Here is a 24631-nt window from a genome sequence, read left to right on the forward strand (position 1 = left end):
CGGGAGCTCGAATAGATTGTCTTTGTGCCACCCCCCCTCCACACGCACACGCACGCACTTTCCTCTTCTGTTTTGTTGTGTCTTTTCCCTTCTTTGTGCTGACTGCATCTATCGCCCCCTCTTCATTTCCCGTGCGCGTTAGGTAGTGTCTGCTCGCCTTGTACCTGTATTGCTTCCCTCTCTCTGGGTGTGTGCCTGTCGTTTATATATATATATATATCACTAAAAGTATCGGCTGTGTGTCGCCCACCAGGCGCGTGAGCACGCGCGTGGTCTCTCGGTTCTTGCCTTTTGCGTTCAGCGAGGTAGTTATTGTGAGTACGTCTTCGAGTACCCTCCTCCCCCTCCCGGATAAATAGACTGATACAACTTCACCAGTTGCCATGACTAAGCCTGCTGCTGCTGTTGCAGCGGCTTCCCCGCAGACGACGCCGATCCTAGGCGAGTGTGTGCTCAAACTTTCACGCTCGACCACCTACGAACCACCGCTGTACCTTTTCCCAGAGCTGCTGCCGCCGGTACCACAGGGAACACCGCCGCTGCCAGTGTGGGATGCTGTGGCCGATGCTGTGGACATCGCTGCCTCGTCGTGGCGCGTGGCAGACGCGACGCAACTTATTGCGGCTGGCGTGGCAGCAGCTGGCGCAAGCGGTATCAAGCCCAGCACAGCAGTGGAGCGCAGGCCGCAGGCGATGGTGACACTGACCTCTATGATTGCCAAAAACCGTCTGCTGGCGGCAGGCTTGGATGCAACTGTGCTGGAGAAGGACGCCTTCTCATCGGCTGCAATCATTACCCACTTGGCTGCACTTCAAGCACGCATGGGGCTGAGCGACGAGGAGGGCGCCGCCATCATGTCCAACCACTTCATTAATCTTCTCGCGTGGCAGAAGCTGCGCGAGCTTAACGGCCCCTTCCTGCACGCCGGTGCGTCTCGTGCCGAGCAAAAGCTGAGTGAGAGGGAAGCAGCAGGGAGTGCCGCCTTTTCGCCCTCCCTGGCTGCTTCACCCCCGTCTCGGAAGCGCAGTCGCGCTGTCCACGACGGCGACGAGAGAGACGTATGGCTCCCGTCGCCACATCCATGGGCATCGGAAGCGGAGCTGGCAGCGTCGGACGGCTCTCGGCGATTTGTGGCGGCGAGCGAGACGAATGTGGAGAAGCAGGTAGAGCTGCTGCACACACTTGCTGAGCTCTACCAGCGTCCCTGGCGGACACTCGCTTCACGAGGTCAGCAGACCGACTTTGTGGTGCCGCCAGGAACGGTGAACGTCACTAGTCCGTTCGCGGACAATAGCAAGGTGCCTGGGGCCCTTCTAGACCCTGCCACCGCCCTCGGGTGGGGGGCGACCCTATCCTCATCACCTAACACAGACTACTTTGGTGGCGTGCGTGTGGCGCACACCGCCTGCTTCTACGCGGTCGTGCTATCCACGGCCAAGCCCGCTTCAGCCGGGAGTGCCGCTGCCCCCGCTCCCACCCGCCTGCCTCTGGAAGAACTTACCACCTACTTTGGACGTGAATCGGGGGTCCGAGGAGCCGCTGCTGCTGCCGCGGCGGCGGCTACGCCCATCACCGGCGCCTTGGCTCCTTACACTACCCACCCAGAGGTGCTCTCCCGGTTTCAGTTCGCGCTAGTGCTGCGGCCGGTGTACGAGCACACCGCGGACGCCCATGAGGTGGGACGATCCGACAGCAACTCGCACCTGGGCAAACGAGAACCATTGAACGACGACGAGGCGTCCGAGAGCGACGCGGACGCGCATCATGGGCACGCGGCGGTGCTGCACACAAAGCGGCCGCACCACTACACGCTGTGGCTCGTCAACTATGGTCGCAATGGTGTGCGCGTGGCTGGACGAGGCTGGGTGCTTGGCGAGCCGCGTCAGCTGAAAGCCGGCGACGTACTCATCGTAGGAAGCGAAGCCCAGCTACGTGTGGAGGAGCACTTCTCTGCGGCTGCCGCTCGTGCACCTGTCGTCAGCGACGCGTCTCTCAACACCGCTTCTGTGAGTTCATCGCAAGTGAAGCAGGAGCGGATGGAGGAGGAGGAGGAGTAGCACACGAGTGTGGCTGTCACGCTGGTGTGTCGATGACGTCCACGCCACATGACACTTCGTTTGTTTTGGTTCGTTCTTGGATTGGTGGCTTTGTGGTTCGCTTTCTCCCCCCTTCTCACGCGCGTCGCTGTTGGGACATGGACTCGTCCGCTTCACCACCTCCCGCTCCTGAGGAGGCGGCGTCATGCCTTTCGGCTTGTGTACCTCTGCCGTGTATTTGTTGTGCTCCTCCCTCTTATTTTTTTGTGGGTGTGCTTGTCCCCCTCTCTGTTGTCGCTCCGTTGTTCCTTGACGTCCTTCGAGGACCACTAAAAACCCATCGGTCGTGAGATCGTTCCACGTGTCTACAGATAGAGAATGTGAAGCACACACAAACACACGCATACACACTGAGAGAGAAAAAGAAAATATCGGTGGTCTACCAAGCAGAAAAAGGCAAAACCATTTGCGGATTTGTGGCGCTGTTCGTTGGTCTTCCTCGGCCTCAGTGATGCTGCTGCTCGTGCAAGCGGAAGGACCCGGACATGTGCGTCATGTTGTGCACACCCGAGTGGCGCACCGCTGCTCCGCAAACCCCCTCTTTTGTTTTCGGCGTTGTCTTGCTGCGTGTTTTCTCTCCCAAGAAGGGAAAGATTTACTGCCAAACACCGTAGAGGTGGTGGAGGCGCGGGGCAGCAGTCGAAGCTTGTGTGGACACTGCGGACCACGAGCACAGCGCAGCCCCATCATGGGTACCATAGGCAGTGGCGTCTCTCTTGGTATGCATTGAGGCACCGCTTTCTATTCTCCCTTTTCCTTCCTCCCTCCTTCCCGTGTCGTTCTCAGCGCAACACATATACACCCACGTCCACACGTCGACACACGAACTTGCTTAGCAGGGAAACCCAGCTTTTGTGTGGTACCTCGTCTGCTGCTCTCGCCGCACGCATTCCTTCTCCACCTCCCCCCCACTACACATTTGCACACTCTTGGACTCCTCTTGTGCGTTCTGCTCTGGTTTCCCGAGGCAATCGCTGGCGAGGCTAATATATATATATATATCGATCTCTATATATATATATTGCCGCATCTCCTCTTTTGCCGACATTCTGCGCGTGCTGACAGCGTGCTTGCAAGGTGGTTCTGGGCCGATTTTCTTTGTTTTTTTTTTTTGTTTGCTTACCAGCCCCCTCTTTTCCCTCCACAACCACTCGAGTTCAGCAACCAACCGCTGAGGGAGTTGGGGGTGCAACAAAGGACAGTGGGAGGCTCAGCTTTTAGGTCTGCTCTGCCACCACAGACATCAACGGGGCAAGTCACAGCCGGTACAAAAAAGGGGACGAACCGATCGGCAGAGGGAAACATGGGCATCAGTGTCTATTCGCTAATCTCAGCCGTGGCTCTGTGCCTGAACGCCCTGGCCATCCTCTCGGAGTCGCGGTTCCTCTCCAAGTTTGGCCTGGCTACCCCACAGGCCTTGCAAGGAGGCGTTGCGCCGCAGCAGGACACCGCTTTCAATGACATGGCGCCATCCTCTTTTGATGCTGATTTCGGCTCTACCAGGAACGGCGGTGTCCGCTCTGTCTCGTCCGTCAAGTTGCAGATCGCTTCCCTTTTGCACTCCATCCGCCTCCTGATGCGCTGGCCGCTCATCTTTGTGAACATCACGTTGATTGGGCTTGCGTTGATCTTCGGTTGATGAGGGGCACTACAAAAAGGACCACGAACGCAACCACAGGAAGGAGATGCGCCTTCTCTCCACATGTGTCCACTCAGCAGCGAAACGGAAACAGCGAAAACAAAAGTAATAGTCACGCATGTCAAAGTATCTCAGCAAAAGCGGGTGCCGGTGCATTCTGGGGAACACGCGTATGCTGTCACCACTGCAGGCGTGGCATCTGCCACTTGCTACCTCCTCGTGCACTCCCCCTCCCCGTGCCGCTTTCTGCCTGTCCTGGTCACCACTGATGGCATGAATGTCGTGCTTGCTTCCTTCCTCTTCCTCTCACTGGGCTGCGCATCGGAACAACAACAACGAACGCACAAACAAGCACTCACAACACGCGCCGCCTCTCATGCTTTGGGGAATCTTTCATTCTTAGGCTTCGCAAATGCCTTCCGTATTCGACGCGAAGGGACCTCCCTCACTGGGTCTGCCCGTGTCCAACTGGGGCACGAACCAACCCGGAACCGGAGTAACGCGCAATACGCATCGCGAGAAGCTTGGGCTGTGGAGCGCTGTCGCCCTGCAGCAACACTTTACCGCTACCGGCGGTCGTGGAGGTCTGCCGCTGCCGCTGTCGTCGTCTGCGTCGACCTCGCATGAAGGCAGGGGCGGCGCCGCGACCCTGGGTGACAACGCCGGCTTCTCTTCGGGAAATGTATCCTCGGACCTCCGGTCGCACCTCGGGTCTGCACCAGGTCTCGCCGGGCGATTGCACAAGCCGACACTTGCGCAGCGCATGGGGCTTGTACCGGGTCCGCCGCCGGCGCCATCGGCTGACGATTGGCGTGTCATTGTGCATCGTGCCCTCCTGCGCGAGCATCAACACACGCGTGAGGCTGGGGCGCCCGGGGCCAACCCGTCTGTTTGCCCCATCTGCCAAATGAGCTACTCCAGCAACCGCGACGAAGGGCAGGTGATCCTAAGTTGCTCACACGTCTTCCACTCCCAGTGCTTTCGCTCCTTCGAGCGATACGTGCGTGCTCAACAGAGAGCTGATGCCCTTGGAGTTGCCGAGGTTAGTGCCCCACTGGCGTGTCCTGTGTGCCGCACTCAGAGCTACTTTAAGCGCATCTTTTACGAGGGAAAAGCGGTAGCTCAGCGAGCGGCCATCATCAAGGTGCAAGCTGCTGTCCGAGGCCTCCTCGCACGGCGCGCCTACACCAAAGTAAGACTGCAGAGCAACCCAGAGTTTCGCACGCGCTACGTCCAGGAGCGTCTCGCCCGTCTGTCTGCTGCATGGCAAACCTTTTGCGCTGAGCAGGAGCAACGTCGAGTGTGTTTGCAAACGGCACTCGCCGTGCAGCAAGAGATGGTTCGCGCAGCCTTCCTGAGTGAAAAGGCATGGGCGGAGCTCTGGAGGAAGGCGGTGCATGACCCGTTCACCTCAAGCGAACCTGGAAGTTCGGCAGCTCCGTCTACGGCCGGCGCGTCGGTGCAGTGCCCTATCTGCCTGGAGCTCATTCACTGCTCGCACTGTCCCGGCACCGGGGCCGCCGCATCTCGTGCAGGTGGTGTGCGCAGCTTGACTGGAGAGGACGCTGTGGCGGCGATGCGGATGGCCTACGAAGCCCGAAAGGCAGCCAAGCGTCTTCCGTCTTTCGAGTCGAAGGCGGCAAGGAGGTCTGCTGGCGTGCTTGTGGGAGCTGTGGTGAAAGGGGCAGCGTCGCGCAAGGCGGCCAACTCATTGCCCCCTATGCCCGGAGCTGTCGGCTCGGTGAGGAATGGAAAAGTGGCATCGCGGTGCGCACCGCAGCACCGAGTAGGGCGCCAGAAAGGATATACTCAATTGACAGCTGCCGCGCCGTGGTCTGAGCATGAGACTGCATTCGCTGCGATGTCGTCTGTCCAGGGAGTGGACACGGACGAGGTTGCCGCGGTGCTCCCACAGAGCGGGGTCCTGCTCAGCTGCGGCCACTACTTCCACGCCGCGTGCATTGACTGCTACGAGCGATTCAATGAGAGGCGTTCCTTGGAAATGGTGGAGCAAGATGATAGAGCGGTCGTCGTTTTTCCGAACCGCTGCCCCATCTGCCGCTCCGGCTACGCCAAGCACCCGATGTAATCATTCTTGTGGGAACATGGTGAGGCGAGTGTGAGGAGAGGGAGGGATGGAAAGGTGCGGTAGGACCACGGCGTGCCGGCTTCTCTCGCACACCCTTTCCACGCATCTCCGTGCTCACCGGCTGAAGAGGACTTCGCCACGACATGTAAAGTAGCATGTGCTCTCTTCTTGTGTTCACGGTTCTTATTTCTTGTTCCTTTCGCGCTCGTACGCACGTTTTGACAGGCAGAGCAGATATTGGCAGCAATCATTAAAGTGCTTCCGCTGACGTCCTGCGCATGTGGCATATGGCTGCACTAGCGCGTGAGTGGGGAGCCGCATTTGCTGGTGGCGGTCTATTTTGTCTGCTGGCCTTGTTTTTCATCCAACCTATGGGTGCGTCCTTCCTCCTCTTGTCATGACGTTCCCCTTTTCATCACACGCACACACACACTGGCGTCATCTACAGACCCCCTCTGAGGAGTTGAGACGAACGCAGATAAGCACTGCCACATGCTATTCCTTTGATGTGCACAAGGCACAGGTGGTATGGCTTTCATAGATGCTGTCATGAGCGGCTGCCCAATAAAGAGAAGACCCAGGATGGCAAGCAGGAGCTTGCTCTTTCCGTGGTGCTCAGCTAGCGAGGGCGTGCAGAACAGGTGAAAAGGGGGCCAACTAGATTGGTATGTGTGTGTGCACCTGCTACTTCTCTCAGGCTTCCCCACGACTGCTTTTCTGTCTCTCGGCGTTTCTCTCTCTTTTATGTCTTAATTAGTGTGTGGTGCCCTCTCTCCCCCTCCAAGGAAATGCCGGGGATCGACTACTCCAAGTGGGACAAGTTGAGCGACAGCGGCACCAGCAGCGGCACCGAGGACGAAGGGGACAGGGACGATAGGGAGCACGATGACAGCAGCAGACATCCGCAGGTGACACGGCTGGAGTATCCGTCTCGCGTGACATTGGGCCCGAATGGGGTGCAGAGGGAGCAAGCGCCACCCACAGCGTCAGCCAGTCCGTTTCGGGAGACGAGTGCACCGCCTAAGGAAACGCATAACGGCAGTGTTGCTGTTGCATGCTGCCCAATTAAGGAGGAGTCTTCTCGCGCCGAACACGACACGGGAGCTCCAAAAGCCAGCAGTTATTCTACCCGCAACACAGCTGGGAGACGGGATGATGATCAGGAATGCATGGACGCCACTGATGATGACGAGGATCTGCTATACGAGAGCCTTGCCCGCAACGGCGGCCGGGAGGGCTCCCACCACTGGTGGACCCAAACCGAAGACACGGTAACTGTGAGCTTCTTGGTGCCGTGGGAGACTAAGGGCAAGTCTGTGACCGAGTTCCGTCTCTACGAGGCATGCTCCACGACGGCGCCAGAGTCAGAGCTGCATCAAGCTCACCTGGAAATAACGATTCTGGTGCCACCAGCGTGCCTGACGTCGGCGAGTGGCGGCCCGTCTGCCTCACCGGGGCCTCTCCGCATACACGAAGTGTTCCGTTACCCCGTGAAGCTATCCGAGGATCTGATTGACGGCTGTTGGCAGCTGTACTTTATGCCTAAACGTCACCTGCGTCTCTTGGTTGTGCAGCTCTTTAAAGAAGCTGTCGGTTGTGGCATGACGCTGTGGTGGGACCGCTGCTTTGTAACGGACACGACTTCCGTGATTGCCGATACGCCGGCCATTCCAGACCGAAAGCGGCGGACGCAAGCGACGCCAGGGTTGAAGGAGAAGGCGGAGCAGTTCCGCAAAGTATGGGCCGATGCACACGAGGAGTTTCGGCGGCGTATGCAGGAGCGCAAGCGCGAAATCAGCGAGTAGCTATGGAATGCATCGACGCATTATGCGCCCACGGAGGCGAACGAACAAACCAAAGCGAATGCTAATAAAAAAGGACAAAGAACGAAACAGCTCACGAGCAGCGAGGGAGAAAAGGTAGAAGAAAGAAGACCCCTCACGCGACGGCGCACCTGACGCGTTCTCCCACAGTTCCTGGCGGATGCGGACGCCGTCCGCTCAGCTCAACTTGAAGATGGCACTCAAGTAGTCACCCCAATGGAAACGAGAATCGACACACCGCTCAGCGCATGATGATCACGGATGACGGTACCTCGCTGTACACTTCGGGTACAGGTGTCTTGCTTGCCACTCGTACATTCTCATCCCTTTTTCCCCCGCCGATCCTACGATCTCGTCCCTTCTGGCCTTTTTTTTGTTGTTCTGTGTATGCTGCACTCGTGGTGTCGGTGGTGCGCAAACATGCGCGGCCAAACGTCTCCGCATTGTTGATGGCTTCTCTTCTCTTCAAGCGCTTCTGTCCATGCACTTAGCAAAGGGCGGCATAAACAAGGACACGAAAAGCAGGTGCACACTGAGCCTCAATTTTCGGTGGTGCGCTTCCCTTCTCCCCTCTTCACACACGTACCTGCAGCGTTCCCATCACCTGCTGCGCAGTAATGTATATCTTGCATCGTTGCGGTTCTTCGGTTTCCTGCGGCTACAATGTTTAACAAGGCTGACTTGGTGGTGTTTTACTTCACCTACGCCGCCCTCATGATGGCGCTGATGGTGTGCAGTGTCTTGTCACCCATCCAGGTGCGTTCCGTTGGTGAGCGGAACCTGTCTGTCTACGGCGTAGCTCTTGTGTACGACTCGCCACCCAGCACCTGGATCGGGGCATCCGGCAGCGCCTTGAAAAGCAGCAGCAACATCATGGATACGAGTAGTGGGTCAGCACTTTCCGTTGAGACAGTGCGCATTAGAACGTCGCTGGCGCACCTCCCCGCTTCGACGCTGACACGCTGCATGACCGCCTACCTTGTCTTTGCCTCATTGTGCCTCCTCACGTGCCTCTTACTCGTCGTCTCCTTGTTAGTCCAGATGCTGCCGATGAGGCACGGCTGTGCTGGCGTCTTGATCACACGCCTGCTCACGGTTCTCGTGCCCCTCGCTGCCATCGCTTGCTTTGCAATGGCGGCCGCTCTCGGGCTCCAGTCCCATTTGTATCACAACGTGGCAGCGGGGTATTACACCGACGCGCGCCGTGACAGCCCCGTAAGCAAGCTGCACTCCGGCTTCTTTTCCTCCGTCGCCGCTGCGCTCATCGGGCTCTTGGTCGTTTTGCTATCTCCCGTGCTGCGAATGTGGTGAGGACACGAGGGAGGAGGTTGGCGCCCTGTTGCACCCCAGCGCCTTTTTTTTCGCTTTGGCACTTTGTGTGATGGCAGCATGGAATATTTCTCCCTCGCTTTTTTTTCGTCCTTCGTCTTTCCTACTCCCACTGCAGACTCCTAATGGCCGGGGTCACACCCCAGTGCGTGGGGCATCCAGCGCCCAGCGCGCCCCCCCACTGAGTCGAGGAAGCCTGGCAGTCCCTTCCCTATCCCCTGCCAAATGGTGGTCTGCTTTCTGGTGGTGGCAGCGGCAGGTCCCCACGACCTTGGGAGGAGGCCAGTGCGGTGCATCGCCGCACGGCGTGTGTGTCTACTGTTGCCTCGCACCACGCGAATGGGGCCTGTGAGTGGCTGGGGCTCGAGTGGAGTTGCGCTCACCTTGTCTGGCAGCGAAGGAGCAAGCTGAGAAAACGAATTCTCGATGCTGCACTCGCGTAAAGAAGGCTGTGACGGTCAAGTGATGTTTGCTTGGTGCTCTCCACCACACAGACCATGCGCGACTTACCTCAGCTTTTGCGGAGCGCGGGAAGGCCGAACGTGCCACGCACGCGGTGAATCCCGATTCAAGGGAAAAGATGCGGCGATGACCTGCATTGCTATGGACTTTGTTTGTGTGACACCGACTGGTACTATCTCCGGTTTCGGCCTGCCTTCTCGCTCCGATGCATCGATCCACACATTATCAGGCCTCCGGCTCTGCACCCATAGGGAAAGGGGCACTGAGGGCCTCCTGTCGTGGGTGGGGTGTGCAGGGCGAGAGAGGAGGGTCATGGTCATCACCTGCAGTGTATCCCCCGTGCCTTTCTTCTCTCCTCCTTACTCCCTCTCAGGGGCTAACCGATTCTTCACCTACCAGCAGCGCGCGTATGTCGGCTGGTATGTGTGTGCGTGCTTTGCGGCAGGGCTGCCTCTGTGATCTACTGCCGCTTCCTGTCCCATTCCGCTGGTGACAGCCGCCTTTCTCTTCGTATCTTCTCCGTTTTCCTTCTCTTGCTCCTGTCGTCTTCTCTGTAGTGTCATAGAGGTGCCGCTGTGCTTCATTGAGTACGCCACGCCTTTCGCTCTCTCTGACACCTCTGCTTTGTGCGTGCATTTGCGTAGTCGCTACACGCTCCACTTTTCCCCACTAAGGGGCCACTAGCGCACCAGGCCCATCGTCGAACGTCAATCCCGATCCAGAAACATGGCGGACTCTTCGTGCACGTCTGCTACTGCCGCTGCGGCGGCTACCGCGGCCCCCGCCTTTGACTTCCAGCCTCTCCAGAAGAGCAATGTCGACCTCTTTGCTCCGGCGCCGCAGGTGAAGAAGCTCACTCGGCGTGAGAAAGACAAGATGCTGCGCGAACTGGAGGTGAAGCGAGCCAAAGAGCGCGCCGTCGATGACGCCAAGGACGCGGGCGGCAAGGGTAGGAAGGCGCAGCCGAGGCAGAGCAACAGAAGTGCCGCGGTGGCCGAAGTGGTGCGCGCTGCCACCTCCTCCTCGTCCGGTGACGCCAACGGTATGAGAAGTAAGGGTGAGAGGAAGAATGGGCTCTTCGAGACGGTTTTCGACACAAAGGAGGTGGAACAAGAGCTCGCCGCCCAGGAGGATCGCCGCAACCGGAAGCGCTCGAAGAAGCAGGTGCTCCGACATGCACTGCACTCCAACGAAGAGGAAGACGCACGCACTGTCTTCGTGGGCAACCTGCCCAACACTATCCACAAGCGCGATGTGGAGAAGATTTTCAAGTCGTGCGGCAGCATCACGGCGGTCCGCATCCGCTGCCAGGCGCTAGAGGAGCTCGACGAGAAGCACCAAAATATGGGTCGTGCCGTGCGGGTACTGCGCGGCGAAATCAAGAAGGACGCGAAATACAGTGCAACGGCCTACGTCCTCTTCGACTCAGCCAAATCTATCGCATCCGCCCTGGAAAAGAACGGGCTGGTCTTCCACAGCCGCCACCTGGTCGTGACGACAATGGACGTCGAGAGCCGTGCGTACCCGCCAGAGACATCCATCTTCCTCGGCAACGTGGCCTACAACACGACGGAGGAGGATGTGTGGAGCTTCTTTCAGGAGCACGGCATCGCAGATGTGAAGCGAGTCCGCCTGGTGCGGGATCGCGAGACAGGCGACTGCAAGGGCTTCGGTTACGTTGAGTTCATGCACGCCTCATCTGTCCAACCTGCCATAGAGACCCGCGGCGACAAGCTTAATGGGCGAGAACTGCGCATCGTGCACGTTAACAAGTCAAAGGAGGTGAAGGTGGCGACGAAGAACCGACGCGAGAAGCGACGCGGTGAGCACGCCGGCGGCCGTGGCGGCGCAGAGGAGCGCAAGCGATCGCGCAGCGGAGGCGACGGTGACGGTGGCAGTAGAGACAGCCAAGGCTACTCCAACTTCAAGAAACCGCGCACCGAGTCCGGCCTTCCTTCGTGGGCGGGTTTAACGACAAACCCGCGGCGCAAGATGCCGAAGGATCTGCGGCCGCTTGTAGAGGGCAAGGTAGAGTTCAAGCCGCGCGGCCCACGCGCGCCGGTGAAGCGCAAGACACGCAACCCAGAGAAGTAAGGCACCCCTTCGCGGAGACGAGCTGGTGCTGAACTGTGGTGGCTGGCCGCTGATGCACCGAGTGAGCTCGACGAGATAAGAACGACATATGGCTTTGAACAGTCATGCTTTGAGAGACGAAAAAAATGGCGAGGCAGATTTTGAGATGCACGGTGTGTGTGTATCCTACCAATGACAGAGGTCATAAGCCGGCCTGAAAGAAGTTGCGGAGCGCGGCCGTCCGTGTAACGTGTAAAGCAGGCCATCGATGGTGGTATCCTGCGTTGCTTCTGTGAAGAAATCAACCGTCTTGACCGCGATTAAAGGAGTGCGACTAATGATGCTATAAAGAGGCAAGAAGAAAAACGTTTCGGTGCCAGCAGCATGGCGAATCTGTTACGTGTGCTGGGTGTGGACTTCTTCACGACCCGTCAGCGGCTTGCTGCTGGTGGTGTGAACAAGGAGATCACCGGGCGGACCTGGAGTTGATGGAGAGCCGTGCGCGTTTAGAGGCCGTAGCTGCTGCCCTTTTGTTCTCAAGTCACATACGAGACAGACTTTACCGCCGCCATGCCATTGATGTGCATGGCGTATAATACCTTCTTTGGCTGCTGTTGAGACACACAGAAGTCACAAGACACACACACACACACATACACGACTTCTAACGCTCCGTCCTCTCTCGACTTCATGTCCCTTCAACTGCTCCTCCGGCGCTTTCCTCCTCTTTTTTTTGTTTTCGCCCACCTCATCTACCGTCTCTGTGCTCTTCCAATGACTAACCTCTCAACACCATGACGAAGAAGCGCTTGCAGCAGTGTCTTTTCCTATTGTCGAACCGACCTTGTTCGTCGCCGCGTTGTCTATCTTCTTCTCTTGGGTCTCCAACCCCCCCCACCTCTCTCTCCTCTGCCCTTTTGTAAGTCATTCGTGAACGCTTGTCACCTCTCGGGCGCATCGGCTACCGCTACTGCTGCCTGTCCCTCTTCCGCATTCGGCTTCCTCTGTATCTCTTTCTCTGTCACACGACAAGAGCGCTAATAACCCTGCGAACAAGAAGCAGCGGTATCGCACACGACGGCGCCACCACTGGGAGGCGTCGCAGAGTGTCGTTATTCCCCCCTTTGCACACAAGCACTCGTTCTCCCCACGTACATCTCCACTGTAAACCGTTCCTCCCCTACGAGGCAGCTGGTCTACATAATATCTCTCTCTATATGCATACACATGTATACAAGGAGAGACTAGCGAACGCAGTCACATCTGCTTGTCTTCTTCTTTTTTTTCGGGTTGCTGTTTGACAGGAAATTGTAACGTAAATCGATCATTTTTTTGCTGCTGTTGGTGCTCTCTCTTCAAAAGATTCTCTTCGGCTCTGTGCCTCTGCCTCTGTCCTCTTCACGACTCACTCCCGCACGACCCACCACGGGAGAAGTTGCTCTCTCGTACCAGCCCTCTCTCTTTTTTGCTTTCCCTGTTGTTGTTTTCTCCTTTGCTGATTTTCGCTCTCACCCATCCCGCCTCGGCCACTCTCGTGTGTACGCGTGCTCGTGCGTGTTCTCCCTTTTGTTGTTTTTCTTTTTTTTGGCGTTTAACGCTTTGCATGTGAACAGAAACAAAGTAAAAAAAAGCAAAAAAAAAACGAATCGACGCCACATAAATTAGCTGCCCTCCTCCTCCTCCTTTTCCCCCATCTCTTCTCCTTTGGGTTCCCTTTCATTCTGTCCTTTCCTAAGCCGTTTCTTCTCGTTCTTGTTTCCCCCTTTTTCTTGTGTGTGTGTGTGTACAAATTTCTTCTCGTGGTGTGCCCAGCGCTTTCTGTCTTTCCAACTCTCCTGCTCCCCCCTTCCCTCCCCTTCCCCTCCGCACCACTCTTCACGACCGAGCACCCGCCATCATTTTCTTTCACGTCGATTTTTATGTTTTTGTGTTTCGGGGGGTTTCTCGCGTGACGTCAGCGGCGGTGTCTTTGTCGTGCTGCGAAACGACTTTCTGTTTTTTTTTTATTGAGCTGAGGCGCTCTTTTGTTGCTCTTGTTCGCTTTCCCCAGTCGGAATCCGCCTTTTTTTTGCATTTGCCCCGTCAACTCCCCGCCGCACTGTCCACATCTGCGAGATCCATTTTCTTGCTGGACGCGACGGCGGCACAAGCCGCGTCAGATATTTCATTTCGGTTGCTTGTCTCGTTTGCGCCGACCCTTCTCTGCGATACTGTGCGGTGGGCTCGCTCCCTCTCTGGCGGACAGTTGTTTGGTTGCTCCAAAGAGTCGTGTTCCATCTTTGTTTCTCGTTGTCAAGATTTGTATCTTTTCTTTGGCTTCTATTTACCTCTCTCTGTACGTGGTAAGGGCTCTCCCGTGTCCCCCCGTCCGTGCGACTGGTGGCTCTAAAGGTTTCTTGGGCGTATTGTCGTGTCGTTTTTTTTTTTCTGCGGGGAGGGGGAGGGGCGTTGTCTTAAGGTGTTTGACCCAACTCAGAGGAAACAACTGTAAGAACAACAAGGGCGGCCACCGCGCTGCTTCTCTTGAGTAGTCTGTGGCGGGCTCTCAGCTGAGCTTTTCTTTGTCCCCTTCGTTAACGCCGCGGTCTCTTTCCAGCGGTTACGCGCACACAGAGCATCACAAGAAGCGGCGACTCCGCAACGGCACTGCCGACGTTGTGCTCTTTTTTTTCCATTCTCTCTGTCTGTACGTCACTCGACTAAACAAACAAAATGGCGCAAAAGCGGTACGTGGCCCTGGCAGGAGCCTTGGTGCTTGGCGCCACCTCCGCGGTGCTTCTGATGCGACAGTGGAAAGTGCAGCGCGAGCGCCGCGAGTTCGCAGAGCGGTACGCGAAGCAGATAAAGGCGGCTCGTGAGGCGCATGCCCAGTCCTTGAACGGTGGCAGTGCCTCGCAGGACTCAGCGGACATTAGCGACGCCGACTTCGATGATGAGGCTGCGACCGTGAAGGTTATCTACGGCAGCGAGTCTGGCAATGCCGAGGGACTGGCGAAGGGTTTCGTCATGACACTGCGCGACCGCGGCGTCCAGGCCGCGCTCATCGATCCTAGCCGGTGGGCGTACATGGAGGACTACTTGTACCACAACAAGCGCAACGTGCCGCTGTTTCACCCCATCAACGGGGCATCCACCAACACCAGCGCCGCCGGGAAGGAGAGTCGCAAGACTTCAGAGGAAGCGAACAGATCACGTCCGCCGTTGGTGTACATCTTCATTGTTGCAACTGCTGGTGAGGGCGAACCGACCGGTAACTTCATGGCTCTCTTCCAAGAAATGCAGTCGGCGGTGAGGCGAGCTACCACAGCCAAGGCACCTGCCCCGTCCAGTGCTGTCACCACAGGTGCCGCGCCGTCGTCGGCTACCGAGGCGGCACCATTCAAGAACATCTACTACGCAGTGTTCGGACTCGGTGACAGCTCCTACAAGTACTACTGCCGCTCCGCCACCGACACGAACACTCTCCTCAAGAAGGGTGGGGGCATCAACGTGCATCGTGTCGGCTTTGGCGACGCCCGCTACGGCATGCAGGAAGACGTCTTCGATGAATGGCAGGAGAAGGTGATGCTTGCGCTGGAGGAGAAGTGTGGGCTGGAGATGACAACAGGCACGCGTGCGCCGCCAAAGCCCGAGCTGCAGTTCCGCTTCCTGTCTTCCACCGCAGCGACGACGGCGGCCACCACGTCCACCGTCCCTCAGGCAGGCCCCTGCGGAGCCGCCGAAGGCACCGCAGCGCCATCCGCGACTGTTATCACGGACAACGCGGACCCGAACCGCAGCGTTCTCCTGAGAACCGCAACACCGAGCAGCACCGTGGCGGCAGAGAGCACGAGCGCACCGCCCATCTCGCTCCCGTTTCCGCCGCCACCGGTGCTGCTGGAACCGTCGCTGATGAACCCGACAAGGATCCGCCTCGTAACGAAGACGCAGCTGTCTTCGCCGCGCGACAGTGACGGCAGCAGCGTCTACCGCTTCTGCTTTGAGACGGACGGCACCGGCATCTCGTACCAGGCTGGCGACCATCTTGGGATCTTTCCCACGAACCCACCGGAGATGGTGGCGCGGTGCGCCAAGGCCCTCTCCATTCCAGCGGGCGAGCTGGAGACACCAGTGGAACTGTGCGAGATAGTGCCATCGCGCGGCATTCTTCGAAACGTGCTGCCGGCCCGTGTACCTTTGCGCGTTGTGCTGCAACGCTACGTGGACCTGTGCGGCCGTCCAAAGAAGTCGACCCTGCGCATTCTCGCCAAGTACTGTATGGACCCGGTTCAGCAGGAGGCCTTCCTCGAGCTCCTCCGCCTCCCCGCCGAGAAGGAGGCGGAGGAGGCAGCGGCTGCGGGTAGCTGTGCTGCGTGGAAGCCGAAGAAGCTGCGCACCGTCGTCGACTATCTGGAGAAGTTCCCTAGCTGCTGTTGCATCCCGCTTGGCCACTTCATCGAGGTCATGCCGCGCACGCAGCCGCGCTACTACTCCATCGCGTCGGACCGTATGTCTCACGGCACCAAGGTCGAGATTATCGTGCGAGTTCTCGCGGACGGGCTGGCGAGCTCCTACCTCGCCCATCGCGTCGAGGAAGGAGACGAGGTGTTTGCGTACGTCCGCATCACCACCTTCCATCTTCCGCAGCGCATTGGAGAGAAGCGACCGGTCCTTATGATCGGCCCGGGCACCGGCGCTGCCGCTATGGTAGGGTTTTGCTACAGGAAGGAGGCCCTCATGCGAAAGCAGCCAGCGGCCCTTTACGGCCCGACCGTTTTCCTCTTCGGTGCGCAGCGTCGCACAACGGAGTACTTTGTGGAGGAGGAGGTCCAGCGCTGGGCGATGGCGCCGACCGAGATGAGGCAATGGGACGCCGATCACCCGATCTCCCACGCCGGGGTGGCGGCGCGCCGCAGCAAGGCGCACTCGTCGGAGCCACTGCCCACCTCTGTCATCACCACCGTTGATTGCGCCTTTAGTAGAGATCAAGAGGAGAAGAGGTACGTCACGTCTCTCATTGACAAGCACAAGGATCTCATCTACGAGATGCTCACGAGCACCGCCGGCGGCGGATGCCTTGTCTTCTTGTCCGGTGAAGCGTCTGCCATGGCGAAGGACGTGGATCGGGCACTGGTGGCGCTGCTGCAGGACCGCGGAGGCATGACGCGCCTAGCGGCGCTTGAGTTTTTGCGGCGCATGGAAAGCGACCACCGCTATCTCAAGGATGTGTACTAGGCGTCGGCTCCATCGACTTCTGCCTCCCCATTCGGCGGTCTCCTGTCGCTTGTCTGTGTTTGTGTGCAGATGAGGGCTGCGCAGCTGGGGGGCGCTTTCTGTAACCCCCATCCCTTCCCCTCGCGTGCGTGCTCCGTCGCCCCAGCTCTTGATTGTTTTATTGGGCTCCCACTTTCATGTTTGTTGGATGCTCCTCACCCACGTGTATGTGTCGCGTGGCCCCTCCTCCATCACTCCCTGCGGCAGCGTCATCTCTTCATCTGATGTACGCTCCTTTTCCTTTCTTTTCAATCCCTTTCTGTGTTTTATGCTGTCGTGCGGTGGTGTGCGTCCTGCGATGGCTGTCTTAGTCTCTTGGTCGCTGTTTCACCTGCGCCTTTGCGCGACGATGGAAGGAACATCGACTTTGTCCCGCTTTGCGTGTCGTCTTCTCCCTTGCGTCCTCCTTCCCTTTTCCTACGACGGGCGGTCAGGCTAGGTCTTCTCACACAGGTCTCGTGCTTGCTGTTGTACTCCCACTCGACCTGCCAGTGGGGATGTGCGCATGTATGGCCGTTAATGTGCGTCAGCGCCTACGCTCCACCACCCGCTCACGCATCTGCTTTGCCTCTTCCCTCACCACGCACTCGTGTCGTTATGTTTCACTTCTGTATCTTTTCTCGCCCCCTTCTCTCTTCTTCCTCGTCTGCCGCATTCTGTCTTCGGGTTTTGCTTTTCCGAGTGATTTCCTTTCCTGCGTGTGTGTGTGTGTGTCTGCGCGCTCTTCCGCTGCTTCAAGGCCGCAGTCAGGCGACTCCTCTTCCTTCCCTCTGTCCGTCTTCCTCCGCGACCGCGTCGCTTTGGTGGTCGCCATCGTCCTCCTCGTCAGCTCGTCTCTGTTTTGTTTTTTTGTTCACTGTCGGTACGGTGCGCGTGCGTCTCTCTCCGTGTGTTTCCGAGTGCGCAGGTGTTGTTGCCTCGTCTCACGACTCCCCTTCTCGGTTATTGCACTCTCTTCTGTTTCAACTTCTCTCAGCAGACGACGCGAGGCAAACGTCAGCAGCAGCTCGTGTATCCATAAGCAACGGGATGCTACGAGCAGTCTTCGCAGAGTTCAAGCAACGTGGAAGAACATGAGTAGGAAATCGAGTGTATGTGTTTAGCCTTCTCTGAGCTTGTCCTACTCTCACGGCTTGTGTCTCGCCGCTCCCTGTTGTGCCTTTTTTGTTGTCCATCCTCGTGGCGAGACTGCGGTTGGTCTCATCGACCATGGGGGGCCCCATTGGCTGCTCCGTTGACCAATCGCCCCTGTTCTCTTCCCTCTTGTTACAGCCACCTTCTTTGCGCTTGTGAATCCCCCCTCCGTAGCGATGATCATGATGATGATACTGGCGGCGGCAGTCATGCAATCCGCTTTGAGCGATGGCCGTGAGATCACACACGGAAGTACAATAGATACACACAGAACGCCAAGGAGGATATGCGAAACAGCATCATCAATATGTGCACGTGCGTTTGTGGTGCTGTTGGCGCTGGTGCCTCGCCGGGCATATCCGCAGATCGGGTGCTCTTTTCTTCCTCTCCATCGTTCTCGAATGGTCATCCCACAGCTTGCTGCGAAGCCGTCCGCGAAGGCTGTGGGAGAGCGTCGTCTGGACGCATCGTGGGCAGACCTGCGGAGCGCCTCCGTAGCTGGAGTGTTGGTGTGCTTTGAATTCCCTCTTCGTCTCTTTTATGCCTGAGTTGGCTCACAGCAGAAATTCAGCAAGTTCGCACCTCGACGACCACACACCATGGCACCTGATTGAGTTTCTGACAGAGTACGGGCGACACGCTGTCTCTCCCTCCCTCCCTCTCTTTGTTGCACACCATCCAACGACGATAAGTGCCGTAAATTGGACCGTGTGCTCCGCTCCTTTTCATTCTTCTTACTTCTTCCATTTTCGTCGTTGCTGTTCGAATTCGAGTGTCATGTACTGATGATAATGTCTCCACGTCCCTTTGTGTTTGTTCGGGCCCGTGGTGCCTCGTTGTTCGTAAGGCTGTCGTTTGTGTGTGTGTGTGTGTGTGTGTGTGTCCGCGGGCGTGTGCGGTATCCTTTGTCCACGCGGTTTCCCCGTTTTTCCTTTCTGATGTCTCTGTCGTCGCCACTGCCTGCCTCTCCGTCCCCCGGCACCTCCTCGACCCAGTCGCTCCACCACGAGAAAGAGAGAATTGGGGACTGGCTCTTCCGCAGTGTCGTTAACCGCCACGTTGGCCACGAAATACTCCGAGCAGACGTGAAGTCACAAGGAAAGCAAGTGGAGCCGCAGGCACACCTACGCCTAATCAGCACGCTCTCATTTCGGAGTGTTCTGCGCATCGCTTAACCCCCCTCCCTCCCTCCGTGATGCATATGCGCACATCAAAGAAAATGGCGGGCTCAAAAGACGGACATCAGCTCTGCGAAATGCTACAGACGACAAGCTGCCCGCGTGCTATCTTTCTCTCTTGCTGTTGCTGATACATATGCTCCACTCGCCTCTATGCCACCTCTTCGCTCGAACGCACCGCGCCTGTGACATCCTCAGCGGGTCTGCTTCACACTGTCCTGTGCTTGCTTCTCCTCTGTGCAACCGACAGCGCTTATCGGCACGGACACACACACACACACACGACCCAGAGAGAGACACGAGATCCTGCTTCTATCGTTGTCTTGTGTCTACACAAAGGGCCATTGCGCTGCAAATTCTTGCTGACACGTTGACGGTGGTGTGTGTGTGTGTGACGTTCGCTGGCCTATACATTGAAAAAAAATTCCTCCCCTTCTACTCTACAACACCTCCGCATACTGCTAGCACAGGACGGAAGAGCTGTGCTCGTGACAGACTTCACAACTTTCGCCAGCGATTTTAGAGATCTCAATGACCTCAGACGACATAGACGCCCTCCGTTCCGAGCTGCTTCGGCAGAAGATCATATTCGAGGCGGAGCTGCGCCGCCAGCGTGAGGCGTTTGAGGAGCGGCTTTCACTCATCACCAATGAGCTCGCTGATCGAGAGGCGGATTGCCGCAACCTTCAGTCGGTTATCACCATCCTCGGCCGCAAAGTGGACGCCATCGCGGAGCAGCGTCAGTACATTGCCGTAGCTCACCGTCCACCTACACCAACGCGCCAGCCCAGCATTCACGAGAGCCCCTTCCGTCGTGAGACCTCCACTCTCGTGCCGCCACCAAGTAGCAACGGCAATGCGCAAGAACACGAGCGCCTCTCCTCGACGCTGAAGAGGAGCGGGTCCCGCCGTCCCTCGCCGTCCCTCAACGGGCCGCCGGCGTTTGTGCGGCGCTCCGCCATGCCCATCACCCGGGTCGCGTCTATTAGTGCCCTCAGCCGTACAAGCAGCCCGCACGTGCATGGACACGCTGCCCGCCCGCTTCTAAGGACAAACACGTCCGCCACCGTGACGAGCGAGGGGAATAGCAACGGTGAGAAACGTGCGCTGCGGCACCGCCCCGTGTCGAGGCGGCGCACGAGCAGTGTGAGTCACCTCGCGGGCCTCAGGTCTAGAGATGACTGGTAAGCGTGCGGGGAATACCAGGATTGCGTGTTGCCTACATGTTTGGAATCAGCAGGCGGGGGGGGGGGGCGAATGACGCGCCTCCGTACTGGCCACAAAGGTACGGGATCCGTACTGGTCTTTCCTGTCCTCGGCTCGAAACGTGTGGATTGTGTGCCCTGCAGCTGCCGAAGCGCTCATGTTGGCTGAGTCTGATGCTGCTGTTTGTGTGTGGCGAGGCGTGTGGGAGCAGCCATCGGGGACTTATTAAACCTTTTCTTCCTTCTGTGGTGGCGTCGTGCGCCTCCACCTCATCGGTGCTTGTTCTCTTCTCTTGCACATACAGTCAAAGAAATGGGGCACGCTCGCAGAGAGCAGCATGTGGGATCACCTCGCGCGTGGAGAGGTGAGAACACGGACACCTATCCCTCTCTCCTGGTAGGCGCGGCCTGTGGCATTCGCGTGCCGAAGCACACTGCAAGGTGGTGGTGATGGTGGCTGCCGCTGCTACACATGCTCGTCTGCATCCCGTTTTCTTTTGTTTTCTTCATCGATTGGCACAGGCCGGAGCGCGCAGGCGAAGTTTGCTTCCTCTCTCGCTTTTCCTCTCTTCGCTCCGCCTTGTAGAGTGTATCACTTTACTCTGTTTCTTGTGTTGTTGGGTAGAGGCTGTGTTGCCATATCCTTTTCTTCGCGTGTGCTAGTCATAGACGTAGACCGAGCTTGGGGCGGCTTCTTCGATTCGCGAGACACCCGCCTACCTATGCTTCGGCGAGGACCGTACCCTCTCTGTAATCGTGTTCTTCTGCACCGTACGCACGTGGCGTCGCTGAGTAGGTTTCCCTACCGTTCTAACAACCTACACGCAATCGGTGAGAAGCGGAGCACGCAAGGAATGGCAGGGTGCGATCTCCTCCGTCGCGTACACGTTGCTCAACAACAAGCACGTGCATGCGTGCGCCAAAAAATGGTTGATGGCCACTGGCGACCTTTGCCTCATACCCATTGTGGACACTACTGAGAGTTCACCGAGGGCACCCTTTATGATGGCTTAGATCTCTGCAGACAACACCGTGTGGGACCCTCCTCTCCGTCCTTTATCATGTACCTCTTCGCCTCCCCTTCGTCTCGCTCTCCCGCCGCCGCATCGCTCTGATGGACGTGGTACTTCTCCAGGGGGGCCTCACCTTTGTTTTCTTTGTCTCTTGGAGCGCGTCGGTCTTCGCTCCCTCTCCCTCCAACGCATCACTTGCGCCACTTGCAACGGCGCCTTGCAGAGCGGATAAAGGAATTGTTTTGTGCATGGGTGCTGCGGTGCGTGGTGGATTGCACTCGTTGACATCGTTACCTGTTCTGCGCTCTATTTCCGGGCTCTTTCCCTTTGCGTATGCCGAGGAGTTCAGGCCAGCTCGGTGCCACTCGCCGCTGAGCAGAAGACGCACAGTTTGCCGTTTGTTTGTGTGTGTGTGCGCGTGTGTTTTGATTGGCTGTGTCGTGCACAATGCAGCGACTGTGCCCGAGGGCCCTGCGGCGCGCCTCTGCGGGCGGTATGGCGCGCCTCGCTGTACCCGTCTCGCACGCGAGCCCCGCGCTTGTGGTGCCGCGTCGAGAGGCTTCGTCGTTAGAGTCACCTGCGAACGGGTCTGCAGAGGCCAATCGCTCGCCAGCAAAGCCATCCGCAGCTGGCGCGACACAGGCTGCACCAGAGCTGGACGCAGAGGCGGCAGGGCAGGTGCGGCTTGCGCAGGAGTTGGGCGAGCAGGTCTTCAGTGAGAATACGGAGATCCTGAAGAACATAGCGGTTCGCGGGCTGCGCGCCTTTGTCATGTGTGCTGTCGGCGTCGCCGCCTTCATGTGGGCGATGAAAAAGAAAAGGCAGGAACGCCAGGTGAATGTACTGCCAGCTGTCGACGCTCCCCGCTCCGCGCACGCGCAGGGGCATGACGACCCAACGCAGCGGTACTTGCAGGAGATGCGCGGGCTCGGCTTTGATGTGGAGACGTTGGAGGAGGAGCTGGAGCATGAGCGAGCCGCCAAGGTCGCTGATTCTCAGAAGCTCGCGGGACGGTTGTCGTAATGATGTGATGGATGTCTGTGGCGCGGTGCAGGACATGAAAACAGGCGCAAAAATGTGGGATGCAAGAGGAGTGGCATCTGTGAATACCCTCCCCTCCCCGAGAGAAAGCGCGGAGGAGGGAGGCGGTAGTGGCCGTGACGGGGGAGGGCACACCACGTTCTCCGTGGACCTATCGGACCTTCTTCGCTTTCCACTCGATCGCCTGTACGGCATTACGGTGCTCCCTCACACGCCAGTTGGTGGCTCACTTCTCCATATGCCGGCTCTGCTTCTCCTTCATATGCCCCCTTTTTCCTTTCGATTGGGGTGGGCATGGCGTTTTGCGTGCATACATCTACTTCACGCAACAGCGCGCGCACCTTTCGTACTCTCTCACCTTTTCTGTGCGGTGGCCGCGGATAACGGGTATTCAAGCGCACCCTCTCCTCGAGCGCGCTACCGCGGTGGCTCTTGAGCGATCACACCCCGCGCCTTCTGCAGCTCCTCTCGCCTCGCCTTCCTGGCTAGCTGGCCATATGCTGAAGCGCACATTGTCTCCCGTGCCGGTTAGCGAGGCCCATGAGCGCTCCACCACCACGCACCTGACCTCTTTACCATACGGTGTGGAGGAAACGAATGTTCCCATCAACGGCAAGGATGATGGTCGTTGTGACCGCTGCGGTTTCCTCGAAACCGGCGAGAGCACCGATGCACATGCTCCGTCGTGTGCGAGTGCCCAGGAATCTTCCGGTGACAGCTGCCGCTTTTCATCCGTTACCTCTGCTTCCTTGGCGTCCCCGGATGCGGTGCCGCAGGTGAGCGCGCTTGCGCCTGCCCCCGTGCCGTGCCTTCAGGCGCCGTCCTCGCGCACCTTCGTTGATGTGCCATCCTCTGCCATACCTGCGCGGAGGTTTAAAAACGTGTACGACGGAACCATGTACCTGCCGCCCGGGACGAGGAAACGAGCGCTCGGCCGGCTGCGCATTGTGTGGTGCTGCGTGGTGACCGCCGAGAGCTGGCACGCCATTTTCGTGGGTTTGCCGATTCTATTCTTCACGACCCTGTTCGTTACGGTCGTCGTGCCGCGCGGGGAGTGGTTCACCTACGTCTTCACGGCCCTCTTCACCACCATATCAGTCACGTGCCTGACACTGTCGGTCACCCTCGACCCCGGCGTCATCCCGCCAGCCCCGCAGTCGCAGCAGCCAACGCAGTCGACAACCGTCCTGGTGGGCGGGCAGTCTGTGCCGTGCAAGGTGTGCCCAACGTGCCACATCATTCGGCCACCACGCAGTACACACTGCCGCTTCTGCGACGTCTGCGTGGAGGAGTTTGACCACCACTGCGGTATCATCGGCAGCTGCGTGGGGAAGCGGACGTTCCGCTTTTTCGGCGGCTTCTTCATGATGACGAGTTTCCTCGTGCTCTATATTTTTATCCGTTCCTTTATCATCCTCGTGTCGACGGACTTCAAGCCAGCGAACGAGCGGCCGCACTTGATCTGGCTGGCTGTCTCGTGCACCCTCTGCATTGTTGCCGCGATCATAGGTGCGATTCTGGTGATGCCGTGTGCCGCTCGCTACATTATGCTGAGTGCCTCCAATTCCATCGTGAAGGAGACGATGCGCACCCAGCGGCAGCAGACGCAGTCGGGGGAGCAGCCACCTGGTGTCATTCCTGCCGCGGAGAGGAAGAGCGGCAACTACTGTGTCAACCTTCTTCGCCGCCTGTTTAGCCCCATTGGACGCAGTCGCATACCTTTCGACTACTATGTCTAGTCGGTGGCGTTTCTTGAGGAAAGGATCCACACGGGCATGTGAGGACAGCAGGGCCTGTGTGTGTGTGTGTGTGTGGAGTTTGCGTGCTTCTTATTGCTGCCGCTGCTTCGTGCTCTTTTTTTTCTCCCGCTCCTTTACGTTTGCGCTTGACCGTCCGCACAATGTGATCTGCCTGTGTGTGGTTGATGCAGATGGTGGTTGCTCTTGCCGGTCTCCATCACTTGAAGAAATGGGCATGGTACAGAAAAGGGGTGAGCGACACAGCGCCATTGCTGATGCCGCGGCGCTGGTCTACGAAGCATCTCCCAGAAGGACGAGGATGATGGTGTTCATGCGCACGCTTGCGTCTTTCCATTTTCGCAGTGCTGGTCATGCATGTTACTGCCGCTTGCCTATTTCTTGCGCGCTTCTCGCGGTTCATTCACCGACACTGTCAACCTTGATGCTCCCACTTTGCCGCTCTTTGGTTTCTCGTGCTTCGCCCCCTTCCCGGTGTATCGCGAGAGAGCCCACCTCATGTGCCGTCATCGTCCTCAACCGCTGTGTGAGCTCGGCCA

General features: G+C 58.1%; 10 protein-coding genes across 10 annotated transcripts; all 10 read left to right on the forward strand.

The window, feature by feature from the left end:
• Positions 1-383: 383 nt before the first annotated feature.
• On the forward strand, positions 384-2057 carry LMXM_35_2500 (conserved hypothetical protein; the record flags this gene model as incomplete). Its single annotated transcript, XM_003879197.1, has 1 exon — positions 384-2057. The coding sequence occupies one exon, from the start codon at positions 384-386 to the stop codon at positions 2055-2057; it is 1674 nt and encodes a 557-aa protein (XP_003879246.1).
• Positions 2058-3399: 1342 nt separating this feature from the next.
• LMXM_34_2510 (conserved hypothetical protein) lies at positions 3400-3735 on the forward strand (the record flags this gene model as incomplete). Its single annotated transcript, XM_003879198.1, has 1 exon — positions 3400-3735. One exon carries the CDS (start codon positions 3400-3402, stop codon positions 3733-3735), a length of 336 nt encoding a protein of 111 aa, XP_003879247.1.
• Positions 3736-4642: 907 nt separating this feature from the next.
• On the forward strand, positions 4643-5824 carry LMXM_34_2520 (conserved hypothetical protein; the record flags this gene model as incomplete). Its single annotated transcript, XM_003879199.1, has 1 exon — positions 4643-5824. One exon carries the CDS (start codon positions 4643-4645, stop codon positions 5822-5824), a length of 1182 nt encoding a protein of 393 aa, XP_003879248.1.
• Positions 5825-6612: 788 nt separating this feature from the next.
• On the forward strand, positions 6613-7629 carry LMXM_34_2530 (conserved hypothetical protein; the record flags this gene model as incomplete). The annotated part of the gene is made up of 1 exon (XM_003879200.1): positions 6613-7629. One exon carries the CDS (start codon positions 6613-6615, stop codon positions 7627-7629), a length of 1017 nt encoding a protein of 338 aa, XP_003879249.1.
• Positions 7630-8310: 681 nt separating this feature from the next.
• Positions 8311-8958, forward strand: LMXM_34_2540 (hypothetical protein, unknown function; the record flags this gene model as incomplete). Its single annotated transcript, XM_003879201.1, has 1 exon — positions 8311-8958. The coding sequence occupies one exon, from the start codon at positions 8311-8313 to the stop codon at positions 8956-8958; it is 648 nt and encodes a 215-aa protein (XP_003879250.1).
• A 1206-nt stretch (positions 8959-10164) lies between these two features.
• LMXM_34_2550 (putative RNA binding protein) lies at positions 10165-11532 on the forward strand (the record flags this gene model as incomplete). Its single annotated transcript, XM_003879202.1, has 1 exon — positions 10165-11532. The coding sequence occupies one exon, from the start codon at positions 10165-10167 to the stop codon at positions 11530-11532; it is 1368 nt and encodes a 455-aa protein (XP_003879251.1).
• A 2691-nt stretch (positions 11533-14223) lies between these two features.
• Positions 14224-16725, forward strand: LMXM_34_2560 (putative cytochrome P450 reductase; the record flags this gene model as incomplete). Its single annotated transcript, XM_003879203.1, has 1 exon — positions 14224-16725. One exon carries the CDS (start codon positions 14224-14226, stop codon positions 16723-16725), a length of 2502 nt encoding a protein of 833 aa, XP_003879252.1.
• A 2882-nt stretch (positions 16726-19607) lies between these two features.
• LMXM_34_2570 (conserved hypothetical protein) lies at positions 19608-20264 on the forward strand (the record flags this gene model as incomplete). The annotated part of the gene is made up of 1 exon (XM_003879204.1): positions 19608-20264. The coding sequence occupies one exon, from the start codon at positions 19608-19610 to the stop codon at positions 20262-20264; it is 657 nt and encodes a 218-aa protein (XP_003879253.1).
• Positions 20265-21741: 1477 nt separating this feature from the next.
• LMXM_34_2580 (conserved hypothetical protein) lies at positions 21742-22317 on the forward strand (the record flags this gene model as incomplete). Its single annotated transcript, XM_003879205.1, has 1 exon — positions 21742-22317. The coding sequence occupies one exon, from the start codon at positions 21742-21744 to the stop codon at positions 22315-22317; it is 576 nt and encodes a 191-aa protein (XP_003879254.1).
• Positions 22318-23231: 914 nt separating this feature from the next.
• On the forward strand, positions 23232-24074 carry LMXM_34_2590 (conserved hypothetical protein; the record flags this gene model as incomplete). The annotated part of the gene is made up of 1 exon (XM_003879206.1): positions 23232-24074. One exon carries the CDS (start codon positions 23232-23234, stop codon positions 24072-24074), a length of 843 nt encoding a protein of 280 aa, XP_003879255.1.
• Positions 24075-24631: the final 557 nt, after the last annotated feature.

This window comes from Leishmania mexicana, chromosome 34, assembly GCF_000234665.1.
Source record: "Leishmania mexicana MHOM/GT/2001/U1103 complete genome, chromosome 34".
Classification (NCBI taxonomy): Eukaryota; Euglenozoa; class Kinetoplastea; order Trypanosomatida; family Trypanosomatidae; genus Leishmania; species Leishmania mexicana.